The 17,608-nt window shown below is 33.3% G+C and overlaps 4 protein-coding genes across 4 annotated transcripts; 2 read left to right on the top strand and 2 right to left on the bottom strand.

Moving 5' to 3' along the window:
- Positions 1-560: 560 nt before the first annotated feature.
- On the bottom strand, positions 561-2,398 carry LOC140876489 (hyoscyamine 6-dioxygenase-like). Its single transcript, XM_073280472.1, has 4 exons — positions 2,174-2,398; positions 1,513-1,751; positions 988-1,303; positions 561-841 (listed from the first exon to the last, which is right to left on the bottom strand). The coding sequence occupies exons 1-4, from the start codon at positions 2,396-2,398 to the stop codon at positions 587-589; spliced, it is 1,035 nt and encodes a 344-aa protein (XP_073136573.1). The 3' UTR covers positions 561-586.
- Positions 2,399-8,060: 5,662 nt separating this feature from the next.
- LOC140875116 (protein TRIGALACTOSYLDIACYLGLYCEROL 1, chloroplastic) lies at positions 8,061-10,356 on the bottom strand. Its single transcript, XM_073278663.1, has 3 exons — positions 10,233-10,356; positions 9,387-9,690; positions 8,061-9,273 (listed from the first exon to the last, which is right to left on the bottom strand). Exons 2-3 carry the CDS (start codon positions 9,431-9,433, stop codon positions 8,241-8,243), a joined length of 1,080 nt encoding a protein of 359 aa, XP_073134764.1. The 5' UTR covers positions 9,434-9,690; positions 10,233-10,356; the 3' UTR covers positions 8,061-8,240.
- Positions 10,357-10,947: 591 nt separating this feature from the next.
- Positions 10,948-11,421, top strand: LOC140874262 (uncharacterized mitochondrial protein AtMg00310-like). The gene has a single exon (XM_073277536.1). The coding sequence runs from the start codon at positions 10,948-10,950 to the stop codon at positions 11,419-11,421; it is 474 nt and encodes a 157-aa protein (XP_073133637.1).
- A 2,438-nt stretch (positions 11,422-13,859) lies between these two features.
- On the top strand, positions 13,860-17,380 carry LOC140874261 (uncharacterized). The gene is made up of 5 exons (XM_073277535.1): positions 13,860-15,303; positions 15,398-15,905; positions 15,999-16,104; positions 16,191-16,776; positions 17,361-17,380. The coding sequence occupies exons 1-5, from the start codon at positions 13,860-13,862 to the stop codon at positions 17,378-17,380; spliced, it is 2,664 nt and encodes an 887-aa protein (XP_073133636.1).
- Positions 17,381-17,608: the final 228 nt, after the last annotated feature.

The raw sequence follows: 17,608 nt of genomic DNA, 5'->3' as shown, positions 1-17,608 counted from the left end.
ATGAATAAATAATATGACAAGAAGAACGCGAAATTGAATAAGATAAATTATACATAGATTAATAATACGGCCTACGTACCAAACAGAACCATAGTTTTAATAATCTACATTTATAACATACATGAAATCATGGAGGTTTGATCTCCAGTCACACAAAAAAATATCATCTTATTCCTTCTAATATTTCTCTTCAAAATAAATTATAGGTTTCAATGATCGTCTCTTCTGCAACTTCCCCATGTTTTTAAACCCATGAGAAACCAATCGTGTTACCCGTTCTTCAACCTCAACAACCTTGAATGTCGTCCCGTCTATGGCGTTATCAGCTCTGCTAGCCTTCTATGATTTAGCTATAATGGAACCGAACTGGACTATGTATATATCCTTTGCAAATGAGCTAGAAGATGGTGAATTTAAAAAAAAAAGAAAAAGTGATAAATCAGATAAAAAAAAAATTATTTTACAAATGTTATATATCTAACTAGCTAATCCCTCGAGAGCAAGTGACCCGCTCGCTAAAAAGAAAATTTAAATATATATATATTATAACAATATTCGCCTATATGTAAATTAAGATTAAAATGACTTAGTTTTTGAGGACTTGTAATACACCATTTTGAAGTGCATCAGTGTGAGGGCCGAAAGCTCTGGAAGCATCAACAAATTCTTGAAAAGACATGGAATCGTAGAGCGGCGGATTTGATTCATTCGCCAAACATTTTGCAGGTTCAATAATGCAATGTGGGAGAGGATTTATGAAGGTGGCGATTGTTGTTCTTGCTTTCTTTGGATTCGTCACCACTCTGTGTTCCGCACTTTTTAACTTCCCATTGCTAATAATCTGCAACAAAAGAATAAAAACAATAAACTTTGAAATGGATTAATGACTTGAGAAACGTTTAGGTTGTGTTTGGATCGATGAATTTCAAATATATTTTTGTTGTTCAGAAGTTAAAATTTGATATATTATTTCATGTACGTACGTACCTCGATCTGTGAGCCAATATTAACAACAAAGGCGTGGGGCACGGGCTCGACTCCGACCCAACGGCCATCTTTCAAGACTTGAAGGCCCTGGGAGTCCCCTTGGAAGAGTATGGTAATCAGGCTATGATCCACATGCTTGAGCAAACCCAAGGTTAGGCCAGGGTTGGGACATGGTGGATAGTTGCTTGCGGTCAAGAATTGAACTTGACTCATTTCTTCGAGATACCCCTTTTCAAGCCCCAATCCTTCAGAAATCAGCTCAAGAATTCTCAAACTCAATGCCCTTATATCCACAACGTACGATGCCACCACCTCTCTAAATCCAAGTCGATCAACAACAAATAATTATTTCGTATCTATTAATTCTTTTCTCTATTAATTTATCTTAATTAATAATATATATATAGTTAAAGCAAGAGACGACCATAATCATTATATAGGATCGAGTGTTTGTCATGTATATATAGAAAGACGATTTCAGGGGACGGGATCGATCATATCATTAGTCAATATATATATATATACCTATATCTAGAGGGGTTTTGGGGCCAAAATTGCATGCAAAACTCCAAAGGGTGGCATTGGTGCTTAATATTATCCCTCCACAAATGAACACCATTGATATCATGTGTGGTGCTTCCCATGTACACCCAACCATCTGTGTTAGCCTCCTTGCAAATTTCATCAGCTGGCATGTCCAATAACTCCTTCAACACCTCCATTGCGCCACTCATTACATCTTTTGCCACTCCATGATTCATTACCTTCCTTGCAATATAATATATATATATATATATCAAATACATAAATTAATTGATTATAAACATGAATATTTTACATATATATATAATTTCTACATGCATGGTTTCTCGATTTATATATTTGAACTAAAAGAAAATAAAAGGAATAATTCGTATATGTTTTTTTTCAATATAAGATATATATTATAATCGTATAGTACTCCAACGGTGAATTTTTCTATAAAATTAAAGTTTAAATTTGTCTTAAAAATATGTTCTTGTGTTGGGAATATTATTTTAGAATCCATGGCTATGCTCCATGTCTTCAAAACAAACAAACTTTTGGTTTTTTTTTTCTACAAGTGATATATATAAATTTATCGAGAATTTTGGAGGAAAGAAACGTACATATAATATATATTACATGAATATGGGAAAAGTACTACCTGGAAAAATCCGAATTCTTGACCAGCTTTCATGATTTGATGGACAGTGTCGATTCTTTCTGAAGTTTTTGATTTTCCGAGATCAATAATCGGAATGGTCTTACACGCCGGGATCGGATCATTTCCCGGTCTGTGTTCGCCGGAAAACGTATGAGTTTGAGGCACAGATTGAACATGAAACCACTTGGGATGATCCGAAACACCATGATTCTCCATGGTTGACATCGAAAAATTCTTGTAATAAATGTGGATTTGTGATGGAATAAATTATCCTAATACTTGTACAAAGTACAATATGGAATCTTTCTAATCTTTTTTTTTAATTTTTTTATCAATGATTTGCCGCTCTTATGATTGATCAACTAACCCAAAAGGAGAGAAATTATATATGTGTATTATTATATAAAGGTGTTTTCTATATTATATATCATGTCTTGGTGGATCCAATTTTTTTTATTAGAAGGGATGACTTAATGTAAAATGACTAAATTTATTATATTTAGAAACATAATAAATAAAATTTCAAAATTTATTGATTTGACCTTTGTGTGTGTGTGTGTGTGTTTTTTTTTTTTTTTTTTTTAGTATGAGACCTTGTGTGACAAATTGACTACAAAGACATCGTAAGTAGAAATATCGAAAGATAAGCAATATGTGGGACAAAGTATTGCGTGTGGAACCAACTCATGAACTTATAGAACAAGATGTTATGTATTTGCACTAGAGCTACTTCTTGAACTTGTAGGGATCACATTTAGATTTTAGATATATACGGGTAGATTTATGAGTCAGTTAGCGACGAAAATATTCACATTTTGAGAGATATATGTTATTGTAACACACTTGTGTCTCACGTGTTAATATGGAATCCTTTAAGTGGTTTATAAGCAATTACAATACGTGCATCAACTTGAGCTAATTATTTTTGTGATAGACATAGGCGTGTTGATTCTGTGGCCGAGATTTAATCTATTTGATAACGATCTAATCACAAGTTTTGTTTCTACGTATTTCCAAATATTAATTAATGTTCAATATGACATAGCTTAATCAAATGACAAGATGGTAACAAGTTGAAATTTAAACATTTGCCACAAAATTTATTAGGGTATTTTGGGTCCCATCTTGAAGTTTTTCAAAGGGGCTGATAGTTGCTCCCATGTGACAACTTCCATTCGTGGAAATGTAACTGTGGTAGGGTAAGTTTCAAGAAAAATTAGCAACCAAAACTTTCTGTGAAAAGATGTTTAGATTTTGACAAATACCCAAAATCTATTTTATAATTCTCGATAGAGGTGATGGATCGATAACATGGTTGCGATCAATTATTGAGCTTAATGGCGACCTAAAAGATAATATTCAATAATGCATTTTGACACTAAATAATTCTCCATTTGTATAATATCAATGATATTTGAGTGTGAGTGTGTTTTATATACATCATATAACATTGGAAGGGAAAAAATCAAATAAGTAAGATCAATCAAACAAATTATAGAATGAGGAAAACCCGAGTTAGATAGAATCGATCTATCATATATTTGATTAATTCGGTTTGATCGATTATTGAATTAAAGAAAATTTAGTGTTTTTAAGTAATTATAAAGGAGAGGACATCGACACTAATTAAAGACAAAAAAAGAGAGAGGGTGAAGTAGGTGAACTCTTGCCTAGAGATTAGGAGTTTGATCCCCCTATATCTACACTTTCTTGGACTAGTCTGTCACATAAGAGTTGTCTAGTATTTATCTGACTAACATAGTTTGCAGGCTATTGCGTTAATTTGAGAGTTTACCCAGTGCACACCGTAGGTAGCAGCTGCGGATTCCCACGTAAAAAAAAAAAAGAAAAGAAAAAGAGAGAGGGGTATCAAACATAATGATGCAACATTATGTCTTTCAATTCATTGAATTGCATATATAAATACTTGTGGTTGATGTTGATCGTATGATAATTATATCCTCTATCTTTTGTTAAAAAGGAAAATGTTCCCATCACCAATCATTAATGACATTTTGAAAAGACAATTCATTGTAAATTTGCTTTTAAATTTAGTTGGTGATGTCTATGTTTAGAAAAAAATAATTCTAGAGAAGAGGTCATAATCTTGAAATATAATGAATGAGATTTTTTTTTTTTAAAAAAAAAAAATAATGGTTCGCCACTTCGCCCAACTTCAAAATTTTATGGGTTCACTATTTTTTTTCTCTTTGAAAAGTCTTATTATATCATTTCCCTTGTCAATTACCCTTATAATTGTATCTATCTTTAGATTACTGTTTCTCCCATCGTGGTTTCATTTTCAAAGATTAGAGATCATGTGTTTGATTTGGGTGGTCAGGAAACAGTAACTATTTTTATCGTGAAACCGAAATATGACATTTGAGTTATTATATGATTTAAATAATTAGTGTTGTATCATTTTCATCCGTTAATATTTAATACTTTTGATAACGCAACAGATATTTGAATCTAACATTGTTATAAGAACCAAAGTCACGTACAAGTGGTGTAATTACTGGAAAATTTATATTTGGTTGGGGTTTTTTTTTCCTTGTGTCATTGACTCATTGTGTTGATATGTCTCATCTTTATTATATATAATATAATTGTGTGATCATCACGGAGGTAGTTGGTTATCTCTAAATTCTAATATATTTTTTGTTTCCAATATTCTAGTTATTTCTCGGCTAATTGGCCTAAATTTAGTCTGTATATGTCTGCAAACTGACTCGAGCATTCGGAGGAGTTTAAGAGTTCCGAGCAAACAAGTCAAGCAGTTAGGATCGAATAGTTAGGGTATCTCAGGATCTATCTATCGTTTAGCTACTATATCATCAACCAGTCAAACAATCGTGGATATCATGTCTTATTTAAGATATAAGACGGTTCAATGAACATCTTACACATCAGTCATTGGTTATTATTATTTTATTTAAAAGATTAATATATTATATTTACTATCCCTATATCTAGTTTTCTAAGTTCTCTTTTTATACGATTTCAATATATTAAATATAATAATTGTTAGTTTTCGATATTTTTCAAGTAATATTCTTGATAAATAGAATTTATATCCATTTCTCCATTGGAAGCCTTTGAATTTATAAGGGGGTCTCATTTCACATGAGTCAAATACCCATTGACTCATGCAGAGGTTAAATCGAGGGATGTGCACGAGCTGCAAGGACCTGAAGGAGGAAGCAACATAGTCAACCTCCAAAGCATACCCCCACAATATTTCAGCAGGAAATATGCTTCACACGAGGATCGAACCCGCAACGCTGGGGAATTTTTTCTCACGTCACCTCAGACCTTACCAACTTGTCTATGCCCCGTGGGCGAAGTCTTTGAATTTATCGACGCACATTTATAATACTAAGATAATAATAATAATAATAATAATAATAATAATAATAATAATAATAATAATAATAATAATAATAATAATAATAATAATAATAATAATAATAATAATAATAATAATAATAATAAGTAATTGATGAAGTGGCATTTTGCATTTACTTACAAAGAACCATCTCCCTCGGTTTTTTTTCGTGGCTATATTATTTATGAAAAAGAATAAAGAAAAAATTATGTTAAAGGTTGAATTTAATACGAGATATATACTTTATTATTATATGCAAAAGTTACAATTTTTGTCCAACAAGTTAGGTTCTTTCCAAAAATAGGACTTATTCACATATCTTTTAATTCTGTTAATTTCATTTTGTTTTGGAAAATTTGATAGCGCAACATTGGGGTTTTTATTAAATTTAATGTAAAATAAAAAACTAATTTAAAAAATAATGTGTTTAAAATTATATATTACAAATACCGCAGCGTTCAAGCGTCCGCAATCTTTGACAGAGGACAATGCCACATGGGCAACGTCCGCTGTCAGAGACAGAGGACGCTGCTTATGTGGCAAGTTATTATTATTATAATTTTTTTATTTTATTTTCTTTTTTTAATTAATTATATAATTAATAAATATTTTTATAAACTTATAATTTATTTATTATTAACTTGTAATTTTGTTTATCAAATTTTTAAATTTTAATTTAAAATTTTGATTTTATTGTCCATCTAAAAAATTATTAAGAAGACGAAAATAAATAAGTAAATTGATTAAATGATTTTTTATCAGTTATATTTATAAAAATATTGTTAACCTAAATAAAAATATTTTATAAAAATTCTACACTTACCATATTAATATTATTTTTTAAAATTTAAACATATAATAAAAAGTCTCGTTTATATATAATTAAAATGTTAAAGTTTAATTGTAAAAATTTAAAGTATACTTAGTATAAATAAATAAATATTTGTTAACAAAAATCAAAATTTTACAAAATAATTATTAATTATGACAATATGTTTTAAATATACAATTTTTTCAAACATAAAATATTTTACGAATGAACTCATCTAGGTTTGTTAATATAATTGAAATACTATCATAAATCCAAACAAATTAAAATAAGTCAACAACAACTGATGTAACAACTTTGTAATTAAAAAATAAAATTTATAATAAATATAAAAATAATAAAAATATATTTTTATTTATGTTAACCAATATTTTTATAAGTATAACTGATAAAAAAATTTCATTTACTGACTTTAATTTTTTATTTTTGTCTCTTTAATAATTTTTTAAATGAACATCAAAATCGAAATTTAAAATTAAAATTAATAACTTTTGAGATAAAAAAAATTCCACAAAAATATTTTTATAAACTTATAATTTATTTATTTTAAATGTGGAATTTTGTTTCTCAAAATGGATTAATTTTAATTTTAAATTTCGATTTTGATATCCATTTAAAAAATTATTAAAGAGACGAAAATAAAAAAGTATAGTCATTAAATGAAATTTTTTTGATCAGTTATATTTATAAAAATATTGGTTAATATAAATAAAAATATCTTTTTCGAATTTTAATTATATATAAACGAGACTTTTATTATGTGTTTAAATTTTAAAAAATAATATTAATATGGTAAATGTAGAATTTTATAAAATATTTTTATTTAGGTTAACAATATTTTTATAAATATAACTGATAAAAAAATCATTTAATCAATTTACTTTTTTATTTCAGTCTCTTTAATAATTTTTTAGGACAAAAAATTCGAAATTTTATTAAAATTTAAAAATTTTGAGAAACAAAATTACAAGTTAATAATAAATAAATTATAAGTTTATAAAAATATTTATTAATTATATAATTAATTAAAAAATAAAATAAAATAAAAATTATAATAATAATAATAATAATAAATTGCCACATAGGCAGCGTCCTCCGTCTCTGACAATGGATGCGGCCTATGTGGCATTGTCCTGATAGCGGACGGTAGAATATAATATTCCAGCGTCCGCTGTCTCTGACAGAGTTTTGCTATATTTATGATATATAATTTTAAACACATTATTTTTGAAATTAGATTTTTATTTTACATTAAATTTAATAAAAACCCCGCAACATTGAGAACATGTGACTTGTGATCATCACGTGCACGTCACATAAAAGAACCAAAATTCAAAATAAATAAACAAATACAAAAATAATTTAATTTGAACCATTTTCCTAACTTGGCTCCAACTTGAGAGCAATTGAGAAAATAGGGGGAAAAGGGCCTTTACCATTTTTTTTTTAAATATCAAATTCATCATATTCTAATATATTTTTACCCAAATTTTAACTCATATAATATATTTTGCTCGAAGGAGCATAATTAATTAATATAAAAATAAACGAATTTTTGCGTAATGATATCAAATCAAATACTCCAAAACAGAACGAGCTCATATTCTAACTCCATAATCAAGTCAAGCAGCTTGATCTGGATATCGACTCAATTCGTTTGCACGCATAGATACAATAGTCAAAACCATATATATAACTGTCAAAACCTGTGTATCAGCTCTCTAATTGATAAAAGAGATCACATACGAGATATGACTTGAACAGAATCATAGTGAAGAGAAAAATCTTGTGATTCTTTACACATTCAGCAAAAAATTGGGAAATGCTGACTATAAAAGACAATATAACACTCACATGCATTTCTTCAATGAATCTCCAGCACCTTGGAAGAAGAAATAAGAGAGAGCAAAATCAGCAATAAAAATCCCAACGAGTGAAATAACCACCGCTGATGTCGTTGATTCTCCAACGCCCTTGGCACCTCCGGATGTGGTGACGCCCCATGCGCAGCTCACGATCGATATTATTGCAGCAAAGACCTGTGACTTGATCATGGCACTAATTATATCCCAAGATTTCAAAGCTCTTTGAGCAGAATCCAGGATTATGTTTATACTGATCCCATAGACGGCATCTGCGAGGACAGCACTCGATGCCATTCCAACAGTAAAACACATCAGAGTTAGAATGGGTAGAGCGATACATGTCGCAATCACTCTGGGTGTCACCAAATAATCAACGGGGTTTGCACCAAGAACTCTCAATGAATCGGTTTGTTCAGAAACCTGCATTGTCCCCAATTCCGCGGCAAAGGCACTCCCGATACGACCTGCAACCACAATAGATGTGATTACAGGACTGAGTTCCCTAGAAAAGGCCAGGGCTAAAACCCCACCAACGGATCTATTTAGTCCTAATCTGGTGAATTCCCGAACAAACTGGATGGCAAAGGCCATGCCAACAAATGCTGATGTCAAGAGACAGACACCAACTGATCTAGGTCCAACTCTCTCGAGCTGCTGGACAGTATTTTTCCAATGAATTTTACCCTTGATAGCTCGGAAGATCACTTGTCCTGCCAAAACAAGAATAGATAATCCTCTCCATAAGTACCTAGGAGGCAACCATTTACTAAGGAATGTCTCTGGCTCATACTTGTCCACAGGTATCTCAGTGGTCTCTTCTTCGGACACCAAGTCTTCTGACGATGACAAGCCAGGGTGACCATCATCCGTATTGAAAACAACAAAAGTGTTTCCCCATTGAGCAGGGACAAAAAAAAGGCCAGCCCTGGTTTCCTTAACAAAATCAACTTGTCCAGATAGTCGTTGATGTCTTGCGTTTACAATCGTTGCAGGACAAATGATACGTAGGGCACTAACCCTACAATTATAGGTCGTAGGTATTGTCAAGAACGACAAATGAGAAAATGCAGAAAGAAAAAAAAAATGATAATCATATGCATGGAACACTTTGTATATAAGTGAATGAGAGACCTATTAGAGAAGCAACTCGGTGGACGAATTTGCACAGCAGCTAGCATGTTAGCACCCTGCTGCTTAAAGCATGAAAAAACGGTGTGCTTCAGCTATGTCTTTTCCAGATAAAATAGATTCTGAGAGGGATATCTCTTCAACCAGGTAAGAGGGCCTAGTCAAGTGTCCCGAGCTATAGATATATGCTATAAAATCTTCCAGCAATGGTTGAACAGCATAAAAAAGTTAGGAATATTCCAGTTTGAGCTCTATGATGCAATTCAGTCTACAAAATGGAACGAAGGGCTGCTTCCAAATCTGGAGACTGCAGTAGAAAAAATATTTAGAATCATCCAGCACTGTAGTGATTTTAAATATACACCTCAAAAAAAAACCCAAACCACTGTAAGAACTAAATAATACAAACTATCTCGCAAGATTATTTAGAAAAAGTTGCTGCCAAAACTAGCCAGTTCTAAGAATTCCACCAGAAAAGCAAAATCAAACTTTTCCCAATAAATTTTCACAAACCAAATTAGTTCAACATATAAATGGTTCCCTCAATCAACATTGTAGAACAGCTGTAAAAACTGAAGAAACGAGCTCTTTTAGCATCGGTCTCAAACTTAGTTCACAAATTACAAAAGCAACATCAATTTAACGGCGATCACAGATCAATATAAGACAATCGATTACATGATTGAAAAACCCAAAACCAATCATCTAACGTCGAACCCTGCGATAATCAATAAACCTGGGCCATATCTTGCGATATTGGCTAGTGGGTTCGAGAACAAAGATTCACATTTTAGATCAATTTCACACTAACAATTCAAATAAACAACCGCACAAAAAGGCATTACTTACATTGAAGTGGAAATCGATAGAAATTATTCCTAAAATTCGATCAATTGTTCGTTTTGAAGAAGATTAGGGCTTTCGGTAGCTGTGGAATTGCAATTGAACGATGCACCTAGGTTATAGACATCAGATATTCTGTAATTATTTTGTTCCTTTTATCATCATTTATTTTATTAATAGTGACGTGTGAATAATAATAATAATAATAATAATAATAAAATATACTATTATATAAAACATGAGCACATTATAATAACTACCACGATGACACTGACTCACTTATTTTTTGCTGATGATAGCCTAGTATTTTTTTAAAGCTACAGACAAGGATTGCTCTGCTCTTATTGGTTGTTTGAATGCCAATGAAAAAGCGTCAGGCCAGGTTATAAACTTTAAAAAATCGGCCCTCTCATTTCCCCCTAATACGAGGATTACTATCCCAGTTGTTCAGGGCCATGATGTTTATCTGGGTCTACCAACTTTCTCAATGAGGAGCAAGAAAGAGCAGTATGGCTATCTAGATGAACAGGTTTCAAGTCGTATTAAGGGATGGGGGAGCAAATTTTTTTTAGTTGGAGGGAAGAAGATATTAATAAAGTCATTATTGCAGGATATCTCTACATATGTCATGTCTTGTTTTCGAATCACTAAGGCGATTTGTTCTTCAATAAAGAAGGAATGTGCAGATTTCTGGTGGGGCATGGAGGATGACAAAAAATGAATGCACTGGAAAACGTGGGACTTTCTTTGTGAGCCTAAATGTCGTGGGGGACTTGGTTTTAGAAAACTTGATATTTTTAACAAAGCATTGCTGGCAAAACAGCTGTGGCGTATAATCCAAAATCCGTCGTCTCTTGTGGCAAGGGTTCTAAAAGGCCGATATTTTAAACATATGGATGTCATGTTGTCTCCTTTGGGAAGTAACCCCTCTTTCGTGTGGCGTTCTCTTATCTGGAGTAGGAGTCTCTTGAAGGAAGGGCTTTGTTGGCGAATAGGGGATGGAAAGGGCATTGATGTAATGCGGGAGCGGTGGATTCCTTCTAAGCGATCCAAACTGACACCTTGTGAGTTAAATGTTACTGTCGGTGCAAAGGTTAGCTCATTGATTATTGATGGTAGTTGGAACGAGCAGTTGATCAAGAATGTGTGTTTGCCTCACTTGGTGCAAGATATTATCTCCGCAGTCGGGAGGTAACTCGAAAAACTCTAGATACTGGAAATTTGAGTCAAAGGATAAATACTCTATAAAGAGTGGGTATCGAGTGAGCTCTGGCATGGAAGAATCACCGGAACAAAGGTCAAGTTATCTGACTGTGCAAAAATGGTGGAGGTTTATGTGGTCGCTTGATATTTCTTCCATTACAAAAAAATTGCCTATTTAGCCACGGTTTTAATATAATCGTGGCTAAATAGCCATGGTTATTTCAAACCGTGGTTAATTTAACCACGGTTATAAAAAAATCGTTGCTAAATAACCACGGTTTGAAATAACCGTGGCTATTTAACCACGGTTTTAAAAAAATCGTGGCTAAATTCGCCACGGTTTTAAAAAAAACCGTGGTTAAATAGCCACGGTTAAATAAAACCGTGGTTATTTAGCAACGGTTTTTTAAAAATGTTGTTAAATTAACTACGATTTTAAAAAACCGTTGCTAAATATCAACGGTTTTATTTAACTGTGGCTATAGGTAGCCACGGTTTTTTAAAAACCGTGGTTGAATAACCACGGTTTTTTAAAACCGTGGATAAGTAACCATGGTTTAAAAAAACCGTGGCTACATTCAACCACGGCTTTTATTCTAACCACGGTTTTTAAAAACCGTGGTTATTTTAGCCACGGTGTTTTCAAAACCGTGGCTATTTAACCACGATTTTTTCAAAACCGTTGTTAAAATAGCAATTATATCTGCAACCTCTAACTTTTTCGATCCAAACATACGTCTTCGATTACTTCCTTTTATTTCTTCAAAATTTCACTACTTTTGACCGTCAGTAATTTCTTTGTCCTCAATCAAAATTTAGATCTGGAATCCTCGTATTTGGTGAATTCTTTCAGTACCTATTTTTTTTATAAAAAAAAAAACTTGTTCCGTCGAACCCAATTTCGGATCGGAGGCCATTGTCCGTGCTTACAAAATTATTTGCGACTTCTTAATCTGGTGAAGTAAGTATATAAAATTCAGCTTTTATTTTTGTAGATTTAATTATTGATGAATTTGTATTTTTCTTTGATTTAATTATCTAATGATTTCACGAAGTATATATATATATAATATGTTTCTCCTTTGAAACAACGTAACTATACCATTATTTAGCTTTTTTTTAATGGATTTAGATGATAGAATTTTTTTTAATTAAATTTTTGTTTTTTATTTATAAAACAAGAATATTTGTAAAAAATACAACTATGAAATAAGACTAGCTAGGATAATATAATTGTAAGTATAATTTCAGCTTTTATAAATCCGGTGAAGTAATTAAGTACGTAAAAATATTCAGCTTTTATTTTTGTAGATTTAATTCATGATGAATTTGTATTTTTGTATTTAATTATTTAGTGAATTAGTTACAGTAATGATTTCATGTTGATTATACATATATATATACATATATATATATATATATATATATATATGGCAAACCCAAATTTACGAACATTATATATATATTTTAACATGCAATTTTCAATTGATATTTATTGTAATATAAAATTCTATAATATTTAAATTAAAAAAAATTTATTTTTGGCATGATATCTTAAATTTTATCAAAGCTATAATTAATCTTGTATAATTTATAAAACAAGACTATTTGTAAAAAATACAACTATGAAATAAGACTAGGATAATATATATTATAATGGTAACGATTAATGAATACATATATATATATATATATATATATATATATATATATATATATATATAATTATAAATATAATTGTTATAAGCATTAAAGAATATCTCCTTCCTTTGATTATTGTAGGAAAATATGAATCACACGGACAGAGGATGGATGTATCGTAGACTGCAAAATGGTTATATAAATGATGAGTATATTAACGATGTAGAGGAATTCATGGTCTTTGCTCTTAGTCATGTTGAATGTTTATCAGCGGGTAAAGTACGTTGTCCTTGCAACCACAAAAAGTGCCAGAATAAAGTATTCTTAGATGACAACACAGTGAAGGCGCACTTAAGTCGATATGGTTTTGTACCGAACTATTATAATTGGCATCTCACGGAGAAGATTATATTCGTCCAAATTTTCTAAATACCAATCCAGATGTTCCGTCGTCTTCACGGTCTCAGAACAGAAGTTGGGAATCCGAAAACATACACGTGGATCACATTTTTCTTAGTCATTATCAAGAATATTTGCTCGCAAATCAAAATCTTGGACACGAATTTTCTTCAGAATATCAGGAAGAAGGTCCGTCGCAATATGTAGACCCCAACATCGAACCCGTAGAAACCCCCCAACAACTACGTCAAAGGACTATATGACCTCATAAAATCAGCAGAGAAAGAGATCTGGGACGGTAATCCACACGGTCACTCTTTGTTGTCCGTCCTTGCAAGGTTATTGAAAATGAAACATGAGCACAACATGTCTGAAAAAAACTTCGACGACATGTGCCAGCTAATGTCAGAGTTATGTCCAGCTAATAACCACATGCCACCAAGTTTTTATTGGACGAAGAAGCTCATCAAAGATCTAGGTCTCCCAGTTGAGAAAATCGATGCCTGTAGCAACAATTGCATGATTTACTGGGGTACAGATTCAGACTTAACCGAATGCAAGATTTGTGAACATCCTCGATACAAACCGTCTCGTCGACGTGGAAGTCGGACTCCTAATAAACAAACTCCGTACAAGAGGATGTACTATTTTCCTATCACTCCTCGTCTCCTGCGGTTATATGCATCCACCGCTACTGCTTCACATATGCGATGGCATCACGACCACCATTCTGACCCAGAGACCATGACACACCCATCTGATTCTCTTGCATGGCGTCATTTCGACGAAACACATCTGTGGTTCACTGCAGAAATCCGGAATGTCAGGTTAGGACTTTCGACTGATGGGTTCCAACCATTTGGCCAAACGGGACAGCAATACTCATCCTGGCCCGTCATTTTAACCCCGTACAATCTGCCACCCTGGATGTGTATGAAAGACGAGGTTATGTTTCTTTCTGTGATTGCACCTGGACCAAGTAACCCGAAGGATAAGCTTGATGTTTTTTTGCAACCATTGATTGCCGAGCTTCAACAACTTTGGTACGATGGTGTTGCCACATACGACATACACTCACAGACTAACTTCACAATGAGAGCAGCATTGTTGTGGACCATAAGTGATTTCCCAGCTTATGCGATGCTTTTCGGTTGGAGCACAGCCGGGAAACAAGCATGCCCTCATTGCATGTCTGATTCGGAAGCGTTCACACTTGTGCACAGTGGTAAGACGTCGTGGTTCGACAACCACAGGAAGTTTTTGCCCATTGATCACCAATTATGGCGAAATAAGAACATGTTTATACGAGGGCGACGTGTTTTGCATCAAGCTCCTCCCACCAAAACAGGAGATGAGTTGCTTAGTGAGCTGGATAATTATGGTTTTCTACCTGCATATGATGTCGACTCAGAGAGCAAAAACAGAGAGATATGTCAGCTAGCAAAATGTGGTTGGAGAAGACGCAGTATTTTATGGGAGTTACCGTATTGGCGTATGAATTTGATCAGACACAATTTGGATGTGATGCACATCGAGAAGAATGTTTTTGACAATGTTTTCAACACAGTCATGAATATCCCCGGACGTACAAAAGACAATGCAAAATCAAGGGCGGATCTGGTTGAAATGCGCATCAGACATGAGTTACATCCAGACGTGTCTACAGGCAGACATCCCAAGGCCAGCTACAGTTTGGAGCGTAGTGCGAGGGAGGTTCTTTGCAGATGGCTTAAGGATGTCCGTTTCTCGGACGGTTATATATGCCTCGAACATGTCCAGGTGCGTGGACATGAACAAATTGCGGATGTTCGGTATGAAAAGCCACGACTGTCACGTATTCATGCAACGACTCATACCCGTTGCATTCAAGGAGTTGTTACCTAGGGAGGTCTGGGAGGCATTGACTGAGTTAAGTCTATTTTTCGCAGACCTAACCGCTCGTAATCTTAAACAGAGTGACATGATGCGCTTGCATGAGCAGATACCTGTAATTCTTTGTAAGTTGGAGAAGATTTTCCCACCAAGTTTCTTCGACTGTATGGAACACCTATGTGTCCATCTGCCCTACGAAGCTCGGATTGCTGGTCCAGTACAATTTAGATGGATGTATCCTGTCGAAAGATTTTTGCGAAGGTTGAAGAGCACGGTTCGTAATAAGGCACGCGTGGAGGGATCCATATGTAATGCTTATTTGGTCAGTGAGGCGTCCATATTTTGCGAGCATTACTTTGGTGACTCGATACAAACAAGACAACGAAAGACTAGACGCCAACAACAAAACTTAGTGAACGAGATTGGGTCAGAGCTTTTTTCAATATTTACGGTTCGTGGTAGACATATCGGTGGAAGAAAACCTAGATGGCTGTCAAACGAGGAATATCATGTTGTGGCGACATATGTTTTGTTGAACTGTGTTGAACTAAAGTCCTACGTGAGGTATGCAATGTTATATGTTCATGATTTCAATCTTACTGATAGACATACATTTTTTTGGTATTTCATTCTGACAACATTTTCATATTTGTGTAGTATTTACGAGGACCAAATGCGTGCAGAGATTCCTGGGATAAGTCGTCAAGATTTAGACTCCAACATACAGGCAAACTTCTTCGGTTGGTTCAAATCTTACATCAGAGTAAGATTATATTTAATTTACGATTTGACATTTAATATTCTTATGACCTTCGAGGTGGTAATGATAATATTGTATGCTCATCGTAGGATTCCGAGCGAGAAGGGGAATTCATCGCAGAACTGATTAAACAAATAGCGCTGGGTCCGATGCGGAAAGTTAATACTTATAGAGGTTATTGTATTAACGGTTTTAAATTCTACACTGTTCACGACACAACGTTTAAAGCCACAGATAATTCAGGTGTTCAAATTCATGGTCATTCAAGTGACGGTGTTGAAACCGAATACTATGGCTTCATTGAAGAGATCATCGAGGTGGAATACCCTGGTCTTCCTTTGAAGCAAACAACAATATTTAAATGTTTTTGGTATAATCCACATCCTAGGCTAGGTACGCGTGTGCACGGAAAGTACAAAATTGTTGAGGTGAACCGGACACGACATCTTCCCACAAATGAACCCTTCGTCTTCGCTACCCAAGCTTCACAGGTCGTGTTATTGCAGTACCCAACTTCGAGGAGGACCCCTTCTGCTTGGCTTTACGTAAGCAGTTTGAGACAGAGAGCTTATATTGCAGGCATCGTCGTTGGCGATAACATACGGAATGACGCGACAAGTGCATTTCAAAATAATGAAAGTCAAGTTCATGAAGTCGAAACTCAATTTAAGTTTGGTGAGTTGTTACATATATTTGAGATTCGATTTATTTGATTTAATGATAAATATTTGGATATTTAATTATCCAATTGGGAAGACTATAAGTTTTTGGGTGGTTGTAGTGTAACATCAAATTTGAAATCTTCGAAGATAATTGGAGAAAAATAAAAGGCACCAGTTTGGGATGGTTTCAAGTTCATGGTGAAAAAAGGGGAATAATACTTATGATAATATCCTATTTAATTTATACAGAGATGCTGTGTAAGGTACTGATCATGTTGATTCCTTATGCTTGACAAAATATAATACACCAGATTTTGGTGTTAAAATTCACGAGATCTTCAAGAAGTTAATTAAGCGCACTTGGCGTGATGATATTAAAGTGATGGATTAAGGCCGGATTTCATGCCTACAAATTTATAGTTGTTAATATATAGATAGAACAAGAAATGTTACCCCTTCTTTAATTGGCATCCATACAATCATACAAGGATGCATGATATTTTATTTCAAGCAATCTGCTTGGCTTCTGGCCGTGGCATTACATTTTGAACGGTGTCATTGGATGCTATTGATCATGTGCATAATGGGTGAATGCAGATAATGGAGGAATGAGTTGAGAAATATAGATTATGTATTTACTAAACATTAGTTCAAAATTAGTTTAAAATTGGTTGTGTGCTTATTGTAAGATATAAACTTAGAACCTAACCATGAATTCCATTTCATTATTTAAATTGATTGAGATACAAATGAATTCAAAATTTTTAATCGTCCTATAACAATTGCATCCTCGTTCTTATATTAGTATTTTCCAAAAAATTTGGTTTACTTAACGTATGTATGTT

Source organism: Henckelia pumila, chromosome 1 (assembly GCF_033568475.1).
Source record: "Henckelia pumila isolate YLH828 chromosome 1, ASM3356847v2, whole genome shotgun sequence".
In the NCBI taxonomy this organism is placed as follows: Eukaryota; Viridiplantae; Streptophyta; class Magnoliopsida; order Lamiales; family Gesneriaceae; genus Henckelia; species Henckelia pumila.
Note: the sequence above shows the minus strand (reverse complement) of the source record. Positions and strands in the feature narration are given on the sequence as shown.

Coding starts and splice junctions, on each gene's coding strand:
- LOC140874262 (XM_073277536.1), top strand. CDS start 10,948: ATGCACTGGAAAACGTGGGACTTTCTTTGTGAGCCTAAATGTCGTGGG.
- LOC140874261 (XM_073277535.1), top strand. CDS start 13,860: ATGTGCCAGCTAATGTCAGAGTTATGTCCAGCTAATAACCACATGCCA. Junction 16,105..16,190: donor GGTTCAAATCTTACATCAGA/GTAAGATTATAT, acceptor TGCTCATCGTAG/GATTCCGAGCGAGAAGGGGA. Junction 16,777..17,360: donor CGAAACTCAATTTAAGTTTG/GTGAGTTGTTAC, acceptor GGGTGAATGCAG/ATAATGGAGGAATGAGTTGA.
- LOC140875116 (XM_073278663.1), bottom strand. CDS start 9,433: ATGCTAGCTGCTGTGCAAATTCGTCCACCGAGTTGCTTCTCTAATAG. Junction 9,274..9,386: donor CCGAGTTGCTTCTCTAATAG/GTCTCTCATTCA, acceptor CTATAATTGTAG/GGTTAGTGCCCTACGTATCA.
- LOC140876489 (XM_073280472.1), bottom strand. CDS start 2,398: ATGTCAACCATGGAGAATCATGGTGTTTCGGATCATCCCAAGTGGTTT. Junction 1,752..2,173: donor AAGAATTCGGATTTTTCCAG/GTAGTACTTTTC, acceptor ATTGCAAGGAAG/GTAATGAATCATGGAGTGGC. Junction 1,304..1,512: donor CAAAACCCCTCTAGATATAG/GTATATATATAT, acceptor ACTTGGATTTAG/AGAGGTGGTGGCATCGTACG.